This window comes from Falco rusticolus, chromosome 3 (assembly GCF_015220075.1).
Source record: "Falco rusticolus isolate bFalRus1 chromosome 3, bFalRus1.pri, whole genome shotgun sequence".
NCBI classification, from domain to species: domain Eukaryota; kingdom Metazoa; phylum Chordata; class Aves; order Falconiformes; family Falconidae; genus Falco; species Falco rusticolus.
This window is the reverse complement of record NC_051189.1, coordinates 56,415,453-56,437,666: the sequence shown is the minus strand read 5'-3', so window position 1 is coordinate 56,437,666 and position 22,214 is coordinate 56,415,453. Positions and strand designations below refer to the sequence as shown.

The 22,214-nt window shown below is 35.9% G+C and overlaps 1 protein-coding gene across 1 annotated transcript in view; it reads right to left on the bottom strand.

The window, feature by feature from the left end:
- The window catches only part of ROCK1 (Rho associated coiled-coil containing protein kinase 1), a 91,880-nt gene that overhangs the window by 46,926 nt on the left and 22,740 nt on the right, over nucleotides 1–22,214 (bottom strand). The window contains exons 2-10 of the mRNA XM_037378639.1: nucleotides 13,607–13,688; nucleotides 9,778–9,878; nucleotides 8,828–8,965; nucleotides 7,448–7,623; nucleotides 4,606–4,690; nucleotides 2,596–2,740; nucleotides 2,176–2,314; nucleotides 816–907; nucleotides 473–632 (exon numbers count right to left, since the gene is read on the bottom strand). Coding sequence (XP_037234536.1) covers nucleotides 473–632; nucleotides 816–907; nucleotides 2,176–2,314; nucleotides 2,596–2,740; nucleotides 4,606–4,690; nucleotides 7,448–7,623; nucleotides 8,828–8,965; nucleotides 9,778–9,878; nucleotides 13,607–13,688 — 1,118 coding nt within the window. The remainder of the gene's footprint in view (nucleotides 1–472; nucleotides 633–815; nucleotides 908–2,175; nucleotides 2,315–2,595; nucleotides 2,741–4,605; nucleotides 4,691–7,447; nucleotides 7,624–8,827; nucleotides 8,966–9,777; nucleotides 9,879–13,606; nucleotides 13,689–22,214) is intronic.

Here is a 22,214-nt window from a genome sequence, read left to right as displayed (position 1 = left end):
CAAGCAAGTAGAAAATAATTTATTTCTAGTAAGCCAAAGTTTGATTTATCACATGCTAAAACACTGATGTAAAGTATGGAATCTTCATATACAGCTCAGGAACAGTAATTTGCGGTGAAACAAAGTGACATTCATATCCCTGATTCATGACTCTACATACATAACTCAGTGGTCTGCAGGCAGCTCTGCCTAGTAGCAGCAACAGTGGATTTTTCTGGCTTAGATTCTGCAGCACCACTGTATAATATTCTTAACACAGAATAAGACATTCACAAAGTCAGTGTGATATTTTAAGACACTGATGACTAGCAGTGCTGGTTATCGATACTGAAGTGTCAAAAGAGTGTAATTTATTAGGAATCTGAATCATTAGTAGGAATCTGAATAGGCTTGTATCTAAATGCTGGTTGGTAAGAGTCAGAAATAACGTTGACAAAAGAACACATCATTAGCTTGCTTTCTGCATACATACCGACGGTTGCTGTAGTATGTAAATCCTACAAAGGGAAGCTGGTTGCCCACAAAAGCTTTTGGTATAGGAAAAGTTTCTTCCTCTCCTTTGTCTTCTTCAAGGTCATCAAAATTACTCGTGTCAATGTCACTACTTAAGTCAGGCACAACTGGTGCTACAGCTAGAAAAAAAGCAGAATAGTATGATAATAATCATTGTATTACTCAAGTGACTAAGAAATGTCTTTCATTGGTACAGGGTAAGTAAAACTTTAAATTCCATTAAAAGAAATATGGCAGTCCTTTTGCTAACGTGATACATAAGTAAGCCAGATCATTGTCTCAGAGAACAGCATTATACTTACTGTCTCTGAGAGTTTCCCAAGCCCACTGATCATTTTTGAAGAAAAGGTGCCGTTTAATTTCTTCTACGCCATTTCTTCCTAGCCTCACTTCCCTGTTAAAGAGTGTTTTGGTTAAACATGGGATATTACATAAACTATTCTGAAGCAAAGACTCAGTTTAAAGCAGAATCTAACAATACAGACAAAAAATTACCTCCAAAACAGTACAGACAAAAAAATTACAAACCAAAGTAAAAAGTACACATATCTCAAAGCTTTCATATGAAGATCTATACAGGAGCACAGCAGCTACATTTCAGAATAGGGTCTGGTTTTAAATCTTGACTATAAAAAGCCCTGCTGCTACTGTTCACACCATCACAGACTGGCTAGGCACCTGCCATGCAGCAGGCAGGTTCCATTTTTTCTAGGAGATCGTGCTGTTGTTTTAATCGCATGCAGCCCAGCAAATGCAACAGCCCTCCTTCACAGCACCAGTTCTCAAGCAAAGGTTACGCTTCTAGAAGTAGCATGGGTACAACAGGAGTGTACTCACAAAGTGAAACAGACCTAACATCCACCCATTTCAGATGGGCTTCCTGTGGGTTAACTCTACCCTGATCTTGAATGCCCACTGAGAGCTAAGAGTACATTAGGGGCACTCCTGCAATGCATCTTTTGCTTCAGCTTCACCAAAACGAATCCATTTTCCATGCTCCTCACCACTGTGCAACACAGATCAATGTAACTGTAGCTGTTACTAAGGAGTAACACTTCACATTCAAACTAAAGTTACAAGGTTGATGTACCCATAGTAGCAGCACTTGCCTTTCCCCACTATACATGCTTACATGCTACTACCACAAAGAGCAGCAGCAATCATCGGTGAACCCTCTCCCAAATACTGGGGCTGGAGAAGATGAAACTGATGCTATTGCCTGTCTACCTCACAGTAACATCAGTTAGTAACTACTGCTTCAGGTTAGACAAAATGCTACTTCAGATTAGACAAAGTAACTTAAAGACTTAGGCTGAAGTTCTACAAAATTCTTGACTGACAAGTTACAACAGCATTTCTGTACTTCAAGCAAGAGACCAACAATTTCTTACATTGCTGTAGTTCAGAGAAGAATAAAGCCCAATTTCTATGAACAAGAACATTCAACTAACAGAAATGCATTCAGAGATCAGAAAAACACCTAACTATAGCAGCATTTAAAGGAAACAGTTACCCTGCATTCCTCCCAGGACAGTAATAGGTTCACTTCTCTTGAGCAGTTTAGAAACCCACAAAAAACAAATATATATATGTTCTTTCAAAATGAGAAGAAATTCTCTTAACAAAGGCCTACATTCATTTTGAGTAAAGTTTAAATCTTACCTATCCGTTAAAAAGGCACAAATAAGATTTTTTGCTTCTTTAGAAATCTCATTGTCATCAGGGAAAGTAAGGGAGTTCTTATGGTTCATAATCTTACTGTATGTTCCAACCAAAGAATCTGCATAAAAAGGTGTATCACCTGAAAAGTAGCAACACAGAAATTAAAAAGCAGATCAAAAGTATTGTAGATTCTATTTGTAACATTTGAATTACATGTGCAATAATCTAAGCAACTAAGTGAACAAACCAACGTTCGAGAACTGTGCCAGAATATTTTTTAAACATATTCTGTAAATACCAGGATCAGTAAACCACTGCTTAGGTCAGAAGAGTAATAACTCAAACAGTTAAAAACAACAGTGATTTTAACATGGAGTCTAGTTAAGTAGTGTAGTCAATTCTGATTATCCTACTACTCACCTACAAGCATCTCATACAAAAAGACTCCAACTGACCACCAGTCACATTCTCGCCCATAGTAACCATCGCCACCCTGGGACTTCAATACTTCAGGAGAGATATAGTCTGGCGTTCCCACAGCTGTATCGCATCGTACCATACCTTCCTACAAAAAGGAGGAAAACAGTCCAAATAAAAGATCCAGGAAGAGTTTACGCATCCTAAGCAACATCACCAGATCAGCGTCAACTTTCCTCAAACATTGTTTTTTGAATGGGTATTTTAACATTTTCAAATTCTAAGCTACTAAAACCAGAACAAAGCACCAGATCTGTCAAACACAGTTAAAGTCACTTCAAAAACCTCAGTTAATAGCACAGAAACAATCAGAATTTTATCTAGGCCCTGTAAACACTGCACAGCCTCTCCTGCTCATGTCAGTATGAATGTGTCATATACTGACAGGATGTACTGTAAAAAGGGAAAGCTCCTGTTAGAATCATGGGATATCATCAGGGATTTTGCTGACAGAATCAGCTAAAGTGCAAGTTTTTCACCTCCAACCCAATACACTTAAGGCTGGGAAGACTAAATGTAGACAAGACCTTAAAACTCTAAGCAGACAGAATTCAAAACAGGTAACAACTGAGAAGAACACTTGACTGTTCTTCCCACTCCTGAGAAGGGCTGGTAGAACAGAGATCAATTGCACTGGAGCTGGCATCCAGAATGCTGAAGCTGCAACCACGCACTCCTTTTCCAGTGCCATTCAAGCACTTCTGAAATAATCCTATACCATTCCCAGAAATGGATCTTTTTATGCAATCCATTTATAAAAATGGATTTTGTTATGCAAGGAAAACTTGCATGAAAATATACAACTAAGTAAATATAACAAATATAAACCCAGTGTTGCATATGCAGCAAACCCAGAATGCACCTAAATTAAGTTCCTATGCTGAGCAGTTTCTCTCCCACAGAGTAACTTTTCTCTTTGAAAAAAACAGAGGAACTCAAGACTGGGATCATGACTACTCAGCTTTGTTCACAACAGCACAAAATGTAAGGTGTTGTTGACAGAAGTTTCCTTCGGTAATGCTAATATACAGCAGAGTTTTGTAATATTTTTTTTCTTTTTCGACACTTACAGCTTAAACCCTAGGATAATGTTTTTCTGTACTTCAAAATTACTCATTGTTACGAACACAATCACAGATAAATCTGCATTAAGTTAAAATAAATCCAAATTTTGTATCAGTTATTCCACTGAACTGTTTGTGACTTGAGGAAATTCTTGAATTTGTACACATAACCTACCCTTGGTTTTCATTAGCTGCTTTGCCATGAATAAAAGGCACCAAACACAGTGATGTACTCAAAAGCTCCTGGAACGTGTTGAGAACATAATATACATAGTACAGAGATTCTGTTAAATACCACAAATTTCAGACTGTTTTCCTCATATATATGCGCAGGCTGGCACAAACCAATCTGAGTTTTGTGTAGGGAACAACAGTGCTTCACAATACATGAAGAAATTGTTGCAAAGTAAATTTTTAGTGACCTCAGGACATAGTTTTTAAAAATACGATGTTCTTTAACCTGTTTCCTTCAGATTTACCATTTTCCTACCTCATCACATGGCTAATAAGTACAACCGGAATTCAGCAACCCATACGTTAATTTTGATTCTTTCATTACTCACTACCTAAAAATAATCTCACTTATTTGCATTAACTTCTGATAACCAAAGACTCCAAGAAATAATCCAGAGAATCTAGAGACAATCAAAGGCTTGACTTCAGAAAGTTTCTCTAGGAAACTGTATAGAAATGGATACAGTCCATAATTCAATAACCATTTCTGCATTCTACATTGTCATTGAATAGGTTGCATAAAGAACAGTAATGGGAACAGAGTGGAACCTGACTCTCCTCATCTAGCTAAAAAGTTTTCAGTATATTTCCTTTTCACTTTTAAATATGTTTTTCTTTCACAAACAGATAAGCAAAATAAAAAACATATGCTTACCTTGTTCATCTTCATACAAGTACCAAAATCTGCTAGTTTTAAATGACCAGCTTTATCTAGCAGCATATTATCAGGCTTCACATCTCTGAAAGAAGAAAACCATAATCTTTTAAAAGGAAATAAAAACAATTTAACTTATGAAAGCAATAAAAGTATTTTTTCAGATTCAATGTTACAAGGAAAAACACTAACATGAAAGCACCACTATTTGGTCCTTTCTACTGACTACTGAACTACAACATTTTAAAATATTGTAATGGATGCAAGAATACAGCTTTAAGTTACCAAATATAACAAATCTGGACATTATCAAGTTCCTGAAAAACACTCACTGGTTTAAGTACCTCTCTGCTAGGATCCACCTACAGAAAAAAAACCAACCATTCTTCTTCCGAGTTAGCTACCGTAAACAAACCTTGAAAACACAGCTTCTTCTCAGAAGCTATGAATTTTCAGAATTATATTAACGTGAACAAGTATTTTTGTGTGCCTCAAAAGGAGTATTGCCTTAACCCATTTTCCACAAAGTACTTCCATTACAGAAAAAAAGTTTTCATAAAGTAACTGGTAAAGTTCAGCACATTTGATGTTATTAAATATACTTACTGAAGCAGAATAATAGTAGGAAACTATTATCAAGAAAGCATAACGTGAATTTCACAAGAAAGTATATTTCAGGACCTCAAAGGAGACCTCTGACCATAACTGTCAAATGAAGTGCAGTGGAAATGTATCATTATACTCACAGAATAATTTTGGTTGGGAGGAATTTTTGTAAGATCTCTCATTAAATGCCTTATCAAAGTACAGCTAACAAAGTTTGAGTCAACTTCAAAGTTATAATAGGTTCCTCAGGGTCAAATCCAGTCAAGTTTTGAATTTCTTTCAAGGATGGAGACTCCACAACCTCTCTAGAACTCTCCTCCACTGTCTGATTGCCCTCAATAGTGAAAAAATATTTCCTAATTAATAGCTAGACATTCCTTTGCTGCAACTAGTGTCATCCATTGACCTTCATCTTTTCGGTGTGCACCTTCAAGTCTGGCTCTTCTATAAAGTCCTGCTGGGCAGCTGACGACTGATGCTGTCTCGCCTGAACACTGTTCATGTCGTGAATGAAAACATAGTGCTGACATGGGTATCAGCCCTCTGAGGAACTGCTGGTAGCTGACAGTTGGCTGGACATTGTTCTACCTATTCAAACTGTATCTTTCCAATTTGGAAGGTCAAAAACCTTGCTAAAGTCAAGACAAACAACAGACATTGCTCTCACCTCATCAGTGGAGCCCATCATATCATCACAGAAGGCAACAGGGCTGGCAAGGCACACTTCACCCTTTGTAAATCCATGCAGGCTGTTCCCAATCACCTTCCCATTCACATGCTTGGAAAAGGTTTCCTGAGAATTTACTCAGTAAGATTCCCAAAGACTGCCCTTAGGCTAGTCAGCCTGCACTTCCCCTGATCCTCCCCACCTTGCCCTTCCTGGGGCAAGATGGGTGTGACATTTGCTTCTTTCCAGCCACCAGGAATCTCCCAATTGCTGCAACCATTCAAAGGTGACAAGAGAGCGATATCATAAGGGTACTGGCTAGTTCCCTCATGACGCTCGGTATATCCCACCTGGTGCCTTGGACATGTGTATGTCCAGTTTGCATGACTGGAACTCACCTTGATCTTCCTCTGCCACGGTAATACTTCACTCTCCCAAGCTCTGCCACTAGGCACAGGAACCCAAGAGGCCTGAAAGCAGACCTTATCAACAACGATGGCAGCCTCTGCTGTTTCCATGTCCTTTGTCAATAGGTCCCTGATGCATTAAGCAGTGGGCCCACATTTTCACCAATCTCCTTTGATTCCTCAGATATTAACAGACTAACTCCAGTGGAAAACAAATTCCAAAAAATCTGCTGGTGTCAAAATAATCTAAATATTCAGGAAAAAAAATCACTGTGCTGCTGGCAATTTCGAATGCCTGCTTCCTAAAGCTTGCAAAATACATGTACAAATGGTTCATTCAGCCAGATAATTTATCCATTACATGTAGCGTAGCTACATAATTAATGATGCTCTATATTCTACTCGAGCAATAGATTAGTAGTTTCGCAAAAGCTTATGTGTTAACATGGATCTTCTGGCTGAGTTACAAATTGAGGATTTATATATTATGTCTTACTAACTTTTCCTGCATTTTCTGTTGAAAAAATTATTCTTTTGTTCCTAGGTAATGCAATTAATAACTAACAACAGATGAAAGTTCAAATATCAAAAAGAAAACTTCTCAACCTATCCAAGTGACTACATTTCAGTTTAGGGCAAGCACATAATATGAAACTAAGCCAAATCCCTTTGCTCTACACCCCAATTTTCCATCTTGCCCCTCACAAGAAAACATATGGCTGGGAGATTTTCCTCATATCGTTCACAAATTCTTGCTTAATGGGTTACTGAGACTTCAAACGCAGAACAAAGAATTAGCAATTCCTAACAGTGGATACTACCGCGATCAAATTCCTAAATCATGTTTTTCTGTTCAGAAGAACCATTTTGGGGTGAATACGTTGATACCACTTCAGCTCAAGAGAGCTTGGTAAAGTGGGACAATTTTATTATTCCCCAAACAGAAGAACATCAGCCTGCTGAAAACCTTTACTTTGACTGTATCACCTCAGACTTGTAGTTTCTGATGGCAAGAACCTTTGAAGTTGTCAGATGGAATAATTATGACATAATAATGAAGCAGTAACATCATAAATTTTAGAACTGCCTAAACAATTAACTGAAGTCATCCTAGCAGCACCAGGAATAAAACACTATGTAACAACACTTTTTTCTTTTTTACCTGTGTATAAAACCCATTGAGTGAATTGCATCTAATGCAAGTACAACTTCAGCAGTATAAAATCTTGCCCATTTCTCTGGAACATCGTAGTTGCTCATTAGATTTACAAGGTCCCCACCAGGCATGTATTCCATCACCATGTAAAGGTAACGGTCATCTTGGAATGCGTAAAATAACTAAAAAAGAAATAAACAAAAGCCAAGTTCCAGTTACCTTTAATCTTTTGCTTGTTGGAAATTAAAGGAATTTCTGAGCAAACTGTTTCACAGAGTAAGAGAATTGCTACAATTACTCCAGCAACTTTGTATCAAACAACAGAACTCCTAAAAAGGAACTAATCTCCAGAGTAAATTTCAGCCACATCTTCAGTCCCTTTATATTACAAGGGAAGTAGAAGAGTCCTGGTTACAGTCAAATTTCAGTGACTTTGGTGCAATAAATTTTGAGATCATTTCAAAGAATGCTCATTGCATGAGAAGACAAAATGCTTCCTTATTCCCTGGGACAATAGTTGGCAAATACATAAACATGAAACTACTGTACTGTGAATATCTTCCCAATTCTATCTGTGTTATTATTAAATATTTATTATTCTGTATTTATTGTATAGAAAGTGAGCTTAAATTTTAATTAAGTAAAAATATTTCCCTTACAGTTGTCAATGCTCTGTTCAACATGGGTAGTACAAGCAGATTTAAGTTTTGTAACTTAAAACATTTTGAAAATCATGAAAGCACTATTCTGGACAATCACTCACAGACAGATTGAAATGTAGTTATCTATTTGACCTAAGTAAATCTTGAATCATTTTTTTAATTCTAATCTAACAAAAGAATTTACATGGTTAAGGGCAAGAACATTTTAAATTAACAAGTTAACATGTGCACACACAATGCATGTTGACTGCTTCAGGCACGCTCTTTTAACTTCAAAGGCAGCAATGCCCCCCAGAAAATTGTCAGTGATAAGACTGAAATAAGGAAAAAAACAACCTGAGCAGGTGTAATTTGCAGCCAAATATACACACAAAAATTAGGACATACAGCAGCTTTGCCTTAAGAATAACTTTCCAGTATGCTGGATACTTCAAAGAATTACTGTAAGGCCAGCTCATCAATATATATCTGGCAAAGAGTTTTAATAATAAACAGAATAGCTTATCTTGGAAATGTTATAAAAATATACAATTTTGAAGTGTGTAATATCTGCTATTTGTTGTGTACAGCATTCTTAATGTTAATAACCTATTTCCCTACCAGACCAATACAAACAAAAAGGGACTTTGAAAAGCTAAAAATGAAAACATGTAATTCCCAGTCGTGCAGTGTTGTAATAAAACTATTCTACAATGACAGTATTTTTAAAAGAGTATCACTATACCTGAACAACCCAGGGACTATTAGCAAAAGCCATAATGTCCCTTTCTTCCCAGAAGAATGCAGAATCTGATCTTTTTATCATCTCAAATTTGCTGAGAAGCTTCATAGCATACACTCTCCTTGAGGATTTATGCCTTACCTATGACGACAAATGTGACACACAGGACAGATTTAGCTTGCTACATTAACATATGAAGAATACCACTGCATATATTACTTTCCCTGCCTCACTGCTTAACAAGTTTTATAAGACTCTTCACATTATTGTAAAAAATTATATACTGTAGGTCTACAGAATAATTACATTCCATTATCTGACAATATATGCATTGCTCTTAAAATACTTGCTAGAACTATTTAACATAAAAGTCCATAGGCATAACAGTCGCTTCGTAATTTGTAGGTATGTGTCTTTAAAAGGACAAATATTGGCACCTGTTAAATACTATAAAGTTAAAACTACAAGCATTTTCCAGAGTTCATTAGCAGACATGTATACTTGCTGCTGTATTTCCAGTTTCTCCCACCAGTTCTCAATTTCATGAAGCATGAACAAGCCTTGTTGCTAATCTATCTCAAACAACATACGACATCTCTCATCTGTGAGAACTATGTCCACAAAAATCTGGTGTAGACCCTGACCTGGCAGAAATTCTTCTAGTCCTGAAGATTTGTTCAATTGTCCATGTATACGGTGGCAAAGGCTAATTTTCTTGATTATTTTAATAGAGAAGCACTACTACAATGCAAAACAACTACTTATGCGCTTTGAGAGTACTGAAATACGACATTCTCAAAACACATTTCCATGAGATAAAAAGAACCAAAATTTCACTGAGCTAAAGGTTTTAATATTACAAGACTGCATCTTCTGAACACTGTATTCAGCAACAGCTGCATGAGCAAATACTACAGAATACATTCAAATGTACAAACAGAAACATAACTTACCAACTGAACCTCCCCAAATGCCCCTCTACCGATCACCTTCACTACTTCATAATCTTCAGCTTTCATACGCAGATCTCTCATTTTATTTACCGTGTCTTTATCTACATAAAACAAAATTCACATTTCATATATAATGAATTTAATTAAAGCCATTCATGTCATTTCAATTTTTCATAATTTTTAGAAGATGTGCTGCTTGAAGAGCAGACTTCCTTTTGAATCTACCTTCCTATTAGAAACCTCTGTGCAGAATGTATGACTTCGTTCTCATTACCATAGTAACCAAAACCTCACATAAACATAATGCAATGACTCTACTGTACAATCAAATTACCAGAGATCTTAATTCGGTAATTTCTTTAAAAATAATTACCTGCAAAAAAATCCTACAGAAATTTCATATCCAGAAAGATCTTGCTTGTAAACTGATTGGTACAAAATTATTATTTCTGGATAAATATCCATCACATCCGAAAAAATATCATAAGTTACACACATAAGACACTTTAAGAAAATATTTTTTTAAAAAAATTCGCTTTCCATTTTCTGTACTTTTATTACTTCTAATACTCAAAAAGTAGATTTTAATTTAAAACATGCAGTGGGAAACGTTGCAATTATTTATATAAACCCGTCACTCTACAAACTACAATAATTTACAGACTCCCAATGGGCAGATATTCTAATTCCAAATTTGGTCAAAGATTAAAACAAGCTATTTTAATCCATGTGGGTCAACATTGGCATGGGATTACATGGAAAAGCTTCATGCTTCAGTATTTCTAAAAGCAAGGAACATCTTCTAAACCAGACATGCTTCTAATAAAATTAATTATGCAACAATATTTTATTTTCATAAATAGTATTCTAGGCCTAAAAGCAAAGTCTAGAAAGAAGTAAGGACAGGGCAAGAGAAAGAAGGAGAAATGTCATTTTTAAAGCTCATATTTTAAAAAAGTGATCAGGCAGATGACAGAAAATAACCATTAGATTTCTACCTACACTGGCTGTTATCTAAAACAAGAGCAGCATATGTACAATTAAAATTGAGTAAGACTATTACCACAACAGGAACAAACATAGCTTTGAATAAATACTCTGTGGCATTACTGTCTAATGTAAAGCCATCCCTTTACAATGCAGCATACCACTAGCTGATTTCAATACGTTATATTAAAATTGTAAATTCTGACAAATTATTTCACACAAGGACCACAATATTCAGGAATTTAAAAAAATAATGCATTGCTTTATTGGCCTGGTAAAAACTGACCTATAGTGGAGGATGAGTTAGGCTGCATGGAACTAAAATGCAGCAATTATCATGACACCAATTTTCTACTTATTGTTAACTTACTGCCTAGTAATCTCACAACAGGAGATCCACCACTTCTGGATGAAAAATTCTCACATTCGTGCAAAAGAAAGCTAGCACAATATGAGCATTTTAAATGGTTTTCAGTCATAAGCCTCACCTATGGCCAAAACAGAATTAAGGAAAAAGCATCTGAAAAGCAATCTAAGCTAAGGATTTTTAAATAGTGTAAACTGGGCTCGTGAGCAGTTGCAAATTGCAATTTACTGCTTGAGACATACAAACTCTCAATTATCTTCAGACGATATGTTACAGTAACAGCAGCATTGGAAATCTTACCTCCATATTCTATGATTTGTTAAACAAGGTTTATTAGGCTGCAATGTATTTAAACAGGCAGCTCCTTATCTCCCACTAACAGTGGGGGGCCCAGCCAGCTTCCACTGTATGAACAGGCAGGGACAGGCAGGGTAGCTCCCGTGGAAAAAGACCGCATTCTGCAGCTTACCCTGGGGCCTGATTGTAAGCTTGGACACTGGCTTGACATAAACAGAGTCCCTGTCGCAAAGTGGGCTCCCAACCAGTGATTTCTTTATTCTTTTAATTCAATACGGTAGAAAATTAATAAGGTTCTACATTTGTGAAAATAACCCTCACAACCTTAGGCAGTAGAAGCAGGTTTTGGAAGCTCCACAAATATACAATGTAAACCACAATAAATAAGAGGGGATGAGTGGCATACAGAACAATCAGTCTATAACATAAAGGAAGGAAACTCCCATTTTATTTGTAATCTGGAAGTTTATTTTAAAGTTCTAGAATAGTGGTGCAAGCTGTCTGGACAGTTAATACTACAAAAAGATATTTTCAACAGTTTTCTATTAGAACTAAAATAAAGATGAAAATGTTCCTATATGTCTTTTTTTTTTTTTTTTTAAATAGAATTCTGAGACAAACTAGACTTCACAGCTCCTTCTAAGGCCACTAGTCACACAACCACAGCTTGCTTTCGTATTTCAGCAAACACAGCAAGATTAGTATTCTAAAGGCAGTTTCAAGTGAAATAATGTGCTGTTTCTTGCCCTTGTATTACTTCATGTCATATCTTACACAGTATGCAATTTATACCTACAAGACATTTTGTTATCAGACTGTAAACTCAAGTTTTCTTTTCCTTTACTCAGTCCCAATGGCAAAAGTGAAGCTCTCTTGAGACTCACTAATGATTTCACTATTCATAAAAGTTACACTAAAATTATCTGTTGCAATGAGTATTTCCTTTGCCTGACACAACTTCTCTTTCCTCCAAGAGTTTCATCACACCACCTCTGTAAATAACAGTATACAAAATGTGCATGTAACACAGTGTACAATATCAAATATCTTTTGAACTGTGAAAAGTTAAACTGAACATTTGAACTCAGGCCTTTCAGCAAATGGCTTACATGCAAGTGAGCCATCAACTAGATTCAGTAGACTTATATATTACCACAAATGGGGAATAATATAAAACAAAACTATCATTGCTTACAGCTGCATAAAGTAAACTATTTGAAAACACCTTAGAAAGAAACAAAACCGTACATTTCAATGAAGCAAAGACAAAAGTTATTTTAGTTAAATTACATTTGCCACAAAAACCATTTATTGCAACATTTAATTGAGATGCTTAAGCCTGTAAAAATCTAGTAACATTAGTTTAATTTCAAGGCTAGCCCATTCAGCCCACAGGTAGAATAAGTAGTCTCAAATCAGCAAATGTCTCTGCCATGATTTCCAGAATTTGTCAGTTTGGCAGTCTTTACAAAAGACTTAACTCTTAAATGTCTTTTTTGGGTTTGGGGTTTTTTGTATTATTATGAATATTATGGAACTATGACTTTAAAAAAAAAATAACAACTTTATTAATTTAAAATGTTATTACAGAGTAAAATGTGCAGGAATCTGGTAGTGGAAAAATATAGAGTAAATACAGAGAATTCTGCAGACACATCAGCTGCATGCACAAGTAAATTAGTATAATGATTTCATGGGATAATGAAAAAAGACCTTTTGTGCTAAACAGTCTACAAAACGCATGCTCCAGTCTGTCAATGAACAAATTTTAAATATGATTTCTTGACACTGTATAAATGTTATGTCATTTTACTGTTAATTGCTTATGATATAATAGTACATGAAATTACAAAGCAAGTTATGAGAATCCAGAGGGTTGCCAAGAACAAAGATAACAAGCCTTTCTCTTAGAAGGCTTTGTGCCACTGAAAACAATGCCATTTACAAGGACAAAAAACTTGGACATTCAATTGTTGGGATCAGATTTGTATAGACAGCTGTCAGTTCTCACTGGGAAATAAATAAATAATCAGGCTCTTAAAGCAACTTGCACCCAAACACGTAATGCATCCCAGAACCCCAGTCACCTTTCAAAAAGCTAGAACCACATTTCTTTTTTTATTTTTCCTGGTATTTATAGTCTTTTGTTACTTAGTAACTGAAACATTAAATACTTACACCTGTTTAAGAAGTTATCAATGTTTTTGTTTTTTCTTAAGGCAGGAAAATCCAAGTCATATACCAAAGCATCTAATCCATCCTGAAAAAAAAAAACAGACAAACCGCCCCAACAAGCAAAATTAGGTGTTTGAAAAATTATTACACATGCTGTTAATTGAAGAGACAAGATAAAAACAGTTGTCCTTATCAATTTTCCACACAAATGTAATCATTCACATTTAATGGTTCAGTTAGCAGTTACACGAAACAGCTGTTACTCCTCCACTTCCACATTTCTGTCCATCCCAAAACAAACATGAATTATTAATTACCTTAATTAGCTCCAAATGCACATAAAAAAAAGGTTTTGCAAATAAGAGCAAATAGCAGTTCTAATAAAATTCAATAATGTTAAAAAGTCACAATGTATCACACAGTAGGGACTTGAACATTAAGTGGCAACTGGCAAATAGCACAATGACGGCAACTTAACCCCCACATTTCATTCACTGAATTCAGGCAGAATTTTCATGAACAAGGTATTGGTCATTCTAGGAATGAACAGCCACAACCCCATCTGGCATTACTACCATGGAAAACATCCCTATGAACAAAACCAAAGCAAAATAAAAGCCACCAAAAAACCAACAGAAAAACACAACCACAACAAAACAAGACCTTAAACCTGTCGTTGTCTAAGTGCCATAGAATTCCTGACTTAAAGTTTAAATCTAAATTTTACAACAGGTATACAGGATTCTTCAGTGGATTCATTCTTCTCAGAGAAAACTATCCCCAAAGTATCCCCAAAGCAGATACTTCAGTTGAAACCCACAGATACGGTATCTAATGAAAAATAATCTAGTATTCTAGGGAATTATATCACAAAGAATCAAATAGCATTAGGGAGCCTCTCCACTAGGTAATATTTAAGTGACAACTGCAAAAATAGAAAGGAAGGTCATAAAATACACATTGATGGATGTCAACAAAGCTTGCAAGGGAAGTAATGCTATTTACTTGTCCATTCCGTACCTGTATGTCTATGGTATCTGTTATTGACCTGTGGAGAGTGAGGTATTAGACCAGACATATCTTTGATCTCATCAGTTCTGATCCGATTAGACAGCATCTGACTGTTTTCAGCTTTTATAAAATTATGTAATACAGGATTGAAAGCTGAACCATCAGTCTTTGAGCATTACATCCATCAAGTAAGTATGCCTGCAGAAAAGCTAGAGTAAAAAAAAAAAAGCTTTTTGAAAGCTTATTTTCCAGGAAAACATATTGGAGAATAAACTTGATCTAGATCAAAAAATTAGTCTTTAATCCCTCAATTTTTAATTCAAACCTATTTTCCCCCCTCAGTCTATAGGGGATTTTAAGATCTAAAAAAATCAAATGCTATCAAAATAAAAATCATTTATAGACTTGCAGTCCTCACTTTTGAAACATCTGAGACAGAAATCATTTACTTCAGATACAACTAGAACAAGCAGTAAAATCATGCTAGAATTGGAAAACGTGTAAGGAGATAAAACTACAGGGATTATCAGAACTACTTTAAAGGGTGGATGTTTTTAAATTTGTTAACTTCATAAAAAAACATTCATGTTTTAAGTTACCTCTCCATACAGTGGCTTAGTTTAAACTAAGAAATGTTACAATGACAATGGTAAGAATAAAGAAAAACAACACTGTATTTTCACAATACTTAAATAAAGTCAGGTTTTCACCTTGAGTGTATTAAAGGATCATCTTTATGGACTCACACTGATGATGAAAAAGAAAAGGAAATGTCAATGAAAAAAACATTTAATGGGTCAGCAATGTAAGTCAGAGAGCAAGAGGCCAACAACAATTAGGACTCAAGACAGATGCAGAAATAAAGCTATGGAGGGTAAGTGCAACTTACTAAAAAGTACCCTGTAACCAACTGAAAGATACCTTTTCCAAAGATACATAGTAAATGTCCAGGAAATCCACTAAAGAATTTTAATTCTTAGGTAAATTCAACAGAGAAACCATTCACCTTAGATGTGAACTCTTTCAAGTAAAACACTTAACAAAAAAAACCCTTTGAAATACAGATTCAAGCTATTGATCTTGCATTCATTTCAAATCCCACTTCAAAATCATGCAAACATATAAGGAAGCCGCCTGGCAAGAGCTGCTTATTTAAAAAGTTCTTTTTTTTGAAAAATAAATTTTTATTGAAAAATAATCAGCTCCCCTTTGCTACAGCATCCAGAGAATAAACTAGCCTCGTTCAAAACTTTTAACTAAAAAAAAAGTAGGGGTGGGGTGGTGTTCCTACAGTAATTAAGAGCCTTGTAAATCCTTAACTCTCCAAATCATAATTTTTTTCAGCTAAGCTTAAGGTAATTTTAGAGAATTGTGAATAAAGTAAGTAAAATATTTGGGATACCTACTGTAGAACACAAAACATGGAATAGCCTTTTTATTTCACTTATATTAGCTAAACCAGAAGAATCTGTGAATGCTACAAGCTCTCCCTGTACAAAGGGAAACACAGAAGCATTGCTATTTATAGTAGTATCGCTGGTGAACAAACGGGGAGGAAAAGCACGCAAGCTCAACAGCAAGAAGGCAATGCCAGTGAAAAAGTTGCAGGTCACAGAGATGGGAATACACGACCAAGTTTTAGCAATAATGGCTAGGAGAAAAAAGGGTAAAAGCCAAATGGAAGGAGACAGATCATTATTGTTGATGGCTGCAAAGGTAACTCATCTCTTAGCTTTCTTGTTTCCACCTTGCTCAATCTTTCAATACGCCATCTGACTTTCTTCCTAATAATGAAAGGAAGCAACATCTTTCCTTCAAGACCTATAGAAGCCACAGCCACCTCCTCTTGAAGGATACTAAGATGTCATTATAATAGGCAACCAACCATACAGCCAATAGTTTAACACACTTTATTAAAATAAGAAAGCATCATTTTTACAATGGATTTTTTCCCCACTTGGATGGGTTCAATATATTTTTAGTATGTATCTTCACTAAATACACCACATCCCATACTTCTTAGAAACATATTGTAGCTTAGAGGTGTTTTCAGCTAATGCTAACTTCTACCTTACTCTGTCATTACAGAGCAATTTTCCTGTTTAGCTTTGAGATCTACACAGACTATTTCCTTTTATGTTAACAGTTAAATTAGACTACTAAAATAAATTGGTTTGTAAAAGCAAATGTACAACTTGCACAGTAACAGTGTTTCAGAGGTGATTAAAAAAGAACAGGGGAAAACACTTCCTTTCTGATGTCCTTCACTCAAACAGTTTCTTGGTCTGGTAAGAGTCTTTTCTGTATCACAGTCATTTAATGAAATCATAAATAGTTTCATAATCTTTAAAAATACCACATTTTAACCTGAAATTAAAAAGAGGCATACTAGGAAGCCATTACAATGTGCAGAGAGTTCTTCCCTATGAAACCAACATTTCCACATATTTGGTTGGTTTCATTGCATTCATTACTACACCACACTTCAAGTTTCAAAAGAACAGATATATGGAGTAAAATCAAAGGTCAGACTGGACACATATACTGCTCTGGAGCTGACAATAAGGGTGTCTAGGAAAAAGCATAGGAACAAGTCCAGCATATGGTAGCACTGCTCTGGTGTATTTGTGAGCCAGCAATGGCACCGTCATAGTTAATAGCTCTAGCCAGAATTTTCATCAGTGATTTTCTCTAAACATTTTCTCTACTTAGCCTCTTGCATTTACAGCATCATTTAGATATGAAATCCACCACCTACAGACTGTGTGAAAACATAATTGATTTTGAGCTTGCCATTCTTCAGTCACAAAAGGAAAAATTATTCTTTACCCACCTGCCACAAGACAGTTTTACACACTTTCATCATTTCTCTCTGGGTCATCTCTCTTCCAATTATCCTTGTATGAAAGCTATTCTATTTCAATTGCTATTCCAATTCCCACCACCACCCTCCAGTGCTTTTTTATTTCTACTATCTACTTTTTCAATCAGGGAGGAAACTGCAAGTAGTATTTAATTTATGAGCACACTCTAAGTATACAATGCAGTACAGTATTTCCTGTTCTGTTCTTAATTAAAGTTTTTAACTGAAATATCTGATTAATTTTTATAGTCACTGTTTACTAAACTGATTATTTCACAAAACCAGGTACTATAAATCAAAGCTAGTTCAACATTCAACAACAAAAGTACATCAAAATGAGAGGTTTTTCTCCTGTGCATGCACTCAACATTCATCAATGCTGAATTTCTCTTGCCACTTTTGATCACCCAGGCACCAACAAATATTAATCTCTTCTGTGATTTGCTATAGCTTGAATTTTTACTACTCCATTAATCACAAAGCACCATTTCAGATCACTTATGATAGCGATATAGCACAGACCTGTTAAACTCCATTACTGATCTGTTTTGAATAAACTGAACACCATCTCCCACTTCATTCATTCACCAGAAAACAAGACTAGCCTAAAGCAGCTTAGTTCTGATAAAAAGCTTAAATGAAGAGCCTCCTCAAAAGCCTTTTGTTATCCTCATACTCAGCAATTACTTCAATGAACTCCACGCAAAGCGTGACTTTCTTCACAATACATGCATTAGCTCTTCCCCATCACAACACCTATGGGCTCACTTGTTCTGCTACTGGTCTGGGGGCTTCTGCATTAATGTGAAGATTTTTTTTTCTTCAATACAAAAAAATAATAAAACCCCTATATATTTACCATCTTTCTTACTACTGTTTTCAAAACAGTTTTAAGCGCTAATGTAAATAAACACTACGGTTATTCATACACTTACATGCCTTAATGAGACACAATCAGGTACAAAAAAGATGGGTAAATATCAAGCAACTTCAGTGTCTCAGCAATCCTACTGTGTTATTTTGTCCAGGAAACTTTTCTAGTACTGGTTTAGTTTGAGAGAGATGCTTCAGCATGAATGCTGTAAAGAAGGATCCCATTATGGAAACTCCCCTAAGCTTTAAGAAGAAACATGCAGAAAGATTTCTGCAACAGCCTTTTCTTTTACTTCCCCTTCATTTTTTCTAAAAATGTAGAATGCAATAACTTAAAAGTTATCATTAATATATATATTAACTACATGATCTATTAACATTGAATTTCTCAGGCTGTTACTAACTACTTTTCCTTAGATTCCTCTGAAATGCACTGCTTTTCTTCAGTCTGACTTAAGCACTCCCATATTAATGGAATTTCCCCCCACATTTTGGTCTATACCTATTTCCAAAGCTTTAATGCATCAAAATGCCAGTCCCACCATAACTATACTGGACTGCCTCACTCTGTAACTACATTTCTTAACCTCAAAAACTCACTACAATTATGTAATTCTGGTTTTACTTAGATGTATGGATTAATATTAATGCAATTTTATAGTGAAATTTACCGTTAGGATATTTCAAAATACACTCCATCAAGCAACTTCAATTCAGCAAAGCATGTTATCTCAGGATTCGTAAGTGAAAACAAGTAAAAAACATAGTATATGATCTACATCATCAGGGTACAGTTATAGCATCTTTAAATTTTGAATTTTTTACTTTGCACACATTTCCAAGCTTAAAGTCTTTGCTACTTTCCCTTTTTTGTAGAGACCAAAGTCTTAAGATCTACAACTCTAACTGTCCGTATTTTAGTTCCTTGTATTGGGGCTATTTTCCTAATTATTTCTATAGTACTAAACCCTCCATACTTTAAATCAACAAACCCACTGATCTTGATTTGCATGTGTTCATCATGATTTGTGATAACACCCTGTCATACATAAGTGATCTCTGTGGTCAACTATCAATACTGAGAGAGCCTATTTAAGTGTTACAAGTGAGAAGCTAGGTTTTATATCCTATTTTCAAATATGCATGAATTTTTTGAATTACCAGATCTTTAAATTGTCAGAGGAACCTGCAGAGGCTGGAGAAACTGGCAGAGCAGAATCTCACGAATTTCCACAAAAAGAAAATGTCAAGTCCTGCACCTGAGGAGCAACAGCCCCAGCAGAGTACATGCTGCAGGAGGGGCAGGGGTGCAGGGCTGACGAGCTGGAAAGCAGCTCTGCCAAGAAGGACCTTGAGTCCTGGTGGACAGCAAAGTTACATGAGCCAGCAAGGTGCTCTCACAGCAAAGGCAGCCAACAGCATCTTCAGCTGTATTAGGCAGAGTATTGCCAGCAGGTCAGGGGAGATGATCCCCTCTACTCAGCACTCGTGAGGCCACACCTGCAGTGCTGTGTCCAGTTCTGGCCTTTCCAGTACAAGAGAGACGTGGGAATACTAGAACAAGTTCAGCAAAGGGCCACAGAGATGATTAAGGCACTGGAGCATCTCTTATACTATGAGGCTGAGGGAGCTGGGACTGTTCTGCCTGTGGAAGAGAAGGCTCAAGGGGGGAATCTTACACATACGTATAAAATGGGAGGGAATTAAGAAGATGGAGCCAGACTCTTATCAATAGTGTCTAGACAAGAGGCAATGGACACAAATCAAAAGTATGAAATTCCATCTGAACACAAGAAAACACTTTTTGTTTACTCTGAAGGTGGTCAAATACAGGTTGCCCAGAGAAGCTGTCTCCATCTGTGAAGATATTCAAAACCTGACTGGACATGGTCCTGAGCAACCTGCTCTAGCTGACCCTGTTTGAGCAGAGGTCCCTTCCAATCTAAACAATCCCATTTCATGTACAACACCAAGCTATGCTTTTGGTTTACGTAAAGGTAGTTCCTGCAGTGAATTATCCTATCAAAAATATCCTTTAAGCCCTTACTAGTGGAGCAAGTGATAATCAAGATGGCCTCGTTACAAGGCTTAGCTTTGCATGATTCATGTTTTTTGCCCTCCAAGTAAGACCACAGCAGCCATTACTCCTTTGTGACAAGGACAGACTTCTGATATTACTGACTGAACCAAGAGAAAATCTTTGACTCCTCCTTTGATACTTAACTGTTTTGGGGAGTACCCTCCTGCTATTTCATTAGCAAGGAAAAACACACACACAGGATTTCCCTCTGGTGCCCAACATTAATACTTCTTTTTTTAAAAAAATGAAATGAGCAAGTTTAAGTTTACCTGAGAAACAAGTTCTAAATAGATCTATACAACTCACTAGGTTCAGGCAAGAACACCGAAAGCCAACTTGCAGGCCAATGACAACAGTGCTACCTACATTTACCTAATCAAGTACACAGAAGATCTCTCTACCTAGTTTTAAGTTAATCATGCTCATTTATTTTGTTGTCCAGAGAACAGAAAACTGCAAGGTAGTAGTTCATCTTCAAAGCAGACAAATCACTGTAGCCAGAGTTATGACACTTCAGAACTTTCATTACATTGTTACACTAGGCAAAGCACACAAAATGACATAAGAGCCTGAGTACAAGGCACTTGATTCCTCATCCATTCTTCTCACCAGCCTGATACAATTCTATAGAACTCATTACTTTTTAATATCTTGCAATACTCATAAAAAGCTTTTGCAAATTTAGTTTAAATACATAGCTTTTAAGAAATACTTTTTTTTTTTTAAAACTCAGTAAAAAGCTAAAAGTTTAACTCAGTAAATATTTAAAATCTCAATAAGGAGATCTTGAAACCTCAAGTCAGGATTATTGAAATCAGTATGGATTATGGCTTTCATTACAGCCTTTTTAAGGAGTTATTCCATGTGTAGCTGCAGACTTCACCCATATCACATTCTGTGTAGTTACATATAGAAGTACGTGTTCTTGCATTCTGTCCAAACACCAACTGTTCAACATTTTTACTGACAAATTCCTAGAGTGTACACCTACTACATGACTCAGTAAATTATGAATTAATACTGACATCTCAATATATATTGATACATACACACATATGTACCAAAATACAACTGTCACTAACACCAGAGACAACAGAACTCTCAATATTGTTAACATCCATATTAGCACTGATGGAAGCCTCAGATGCAAATCTACAGACGGGTATATATAAAAGCAGTAACACTCTGTCACAGCCATTTAGTTTTTCTGGGTGTTACTGTTTTTCCACTGCAGCAATGAATCTTACCACCTGAAACATCTCATAAAATAAAATAAAATAAAATGCAGTGCAAATCTGTGAAATTAGCTCATATACAGGAAGCATGCAAGAGTACTGTCAGTTTCTAGTACACATATAATTCGGAGAACCTACAGCCTCAGGCTTCCAATAAAACTGAGGGCAAATCATAGCTCCTTCACACCAGAGCCCCTCTCTGTCCACTGACTAGATGCAAGAACCTTACATCCATAGATCTGTTCTGAATGACATCTGTTCAAGGCACTATTTTATGCCTAAAATTACAGAAAGTTCACATTGTCTGATGATGCCTTCCAGACAACACATTTCAGCAGGGTTTTTCTTCCCCTCAAAACTCAAATTTCTAACACTATAATACAACACTAATTTCACTACACTAGGGTATTTCACTGTGGTTAATAGTCTTTACATCCAAATTCCAATTTATTACATCAGTGGTTTATAATTTGAATTTAGCACAAGAATTAATTCCATTTAATATTACATCTTTAAGAACAACTATCAGATGAGAGAGCAGTATCTTCA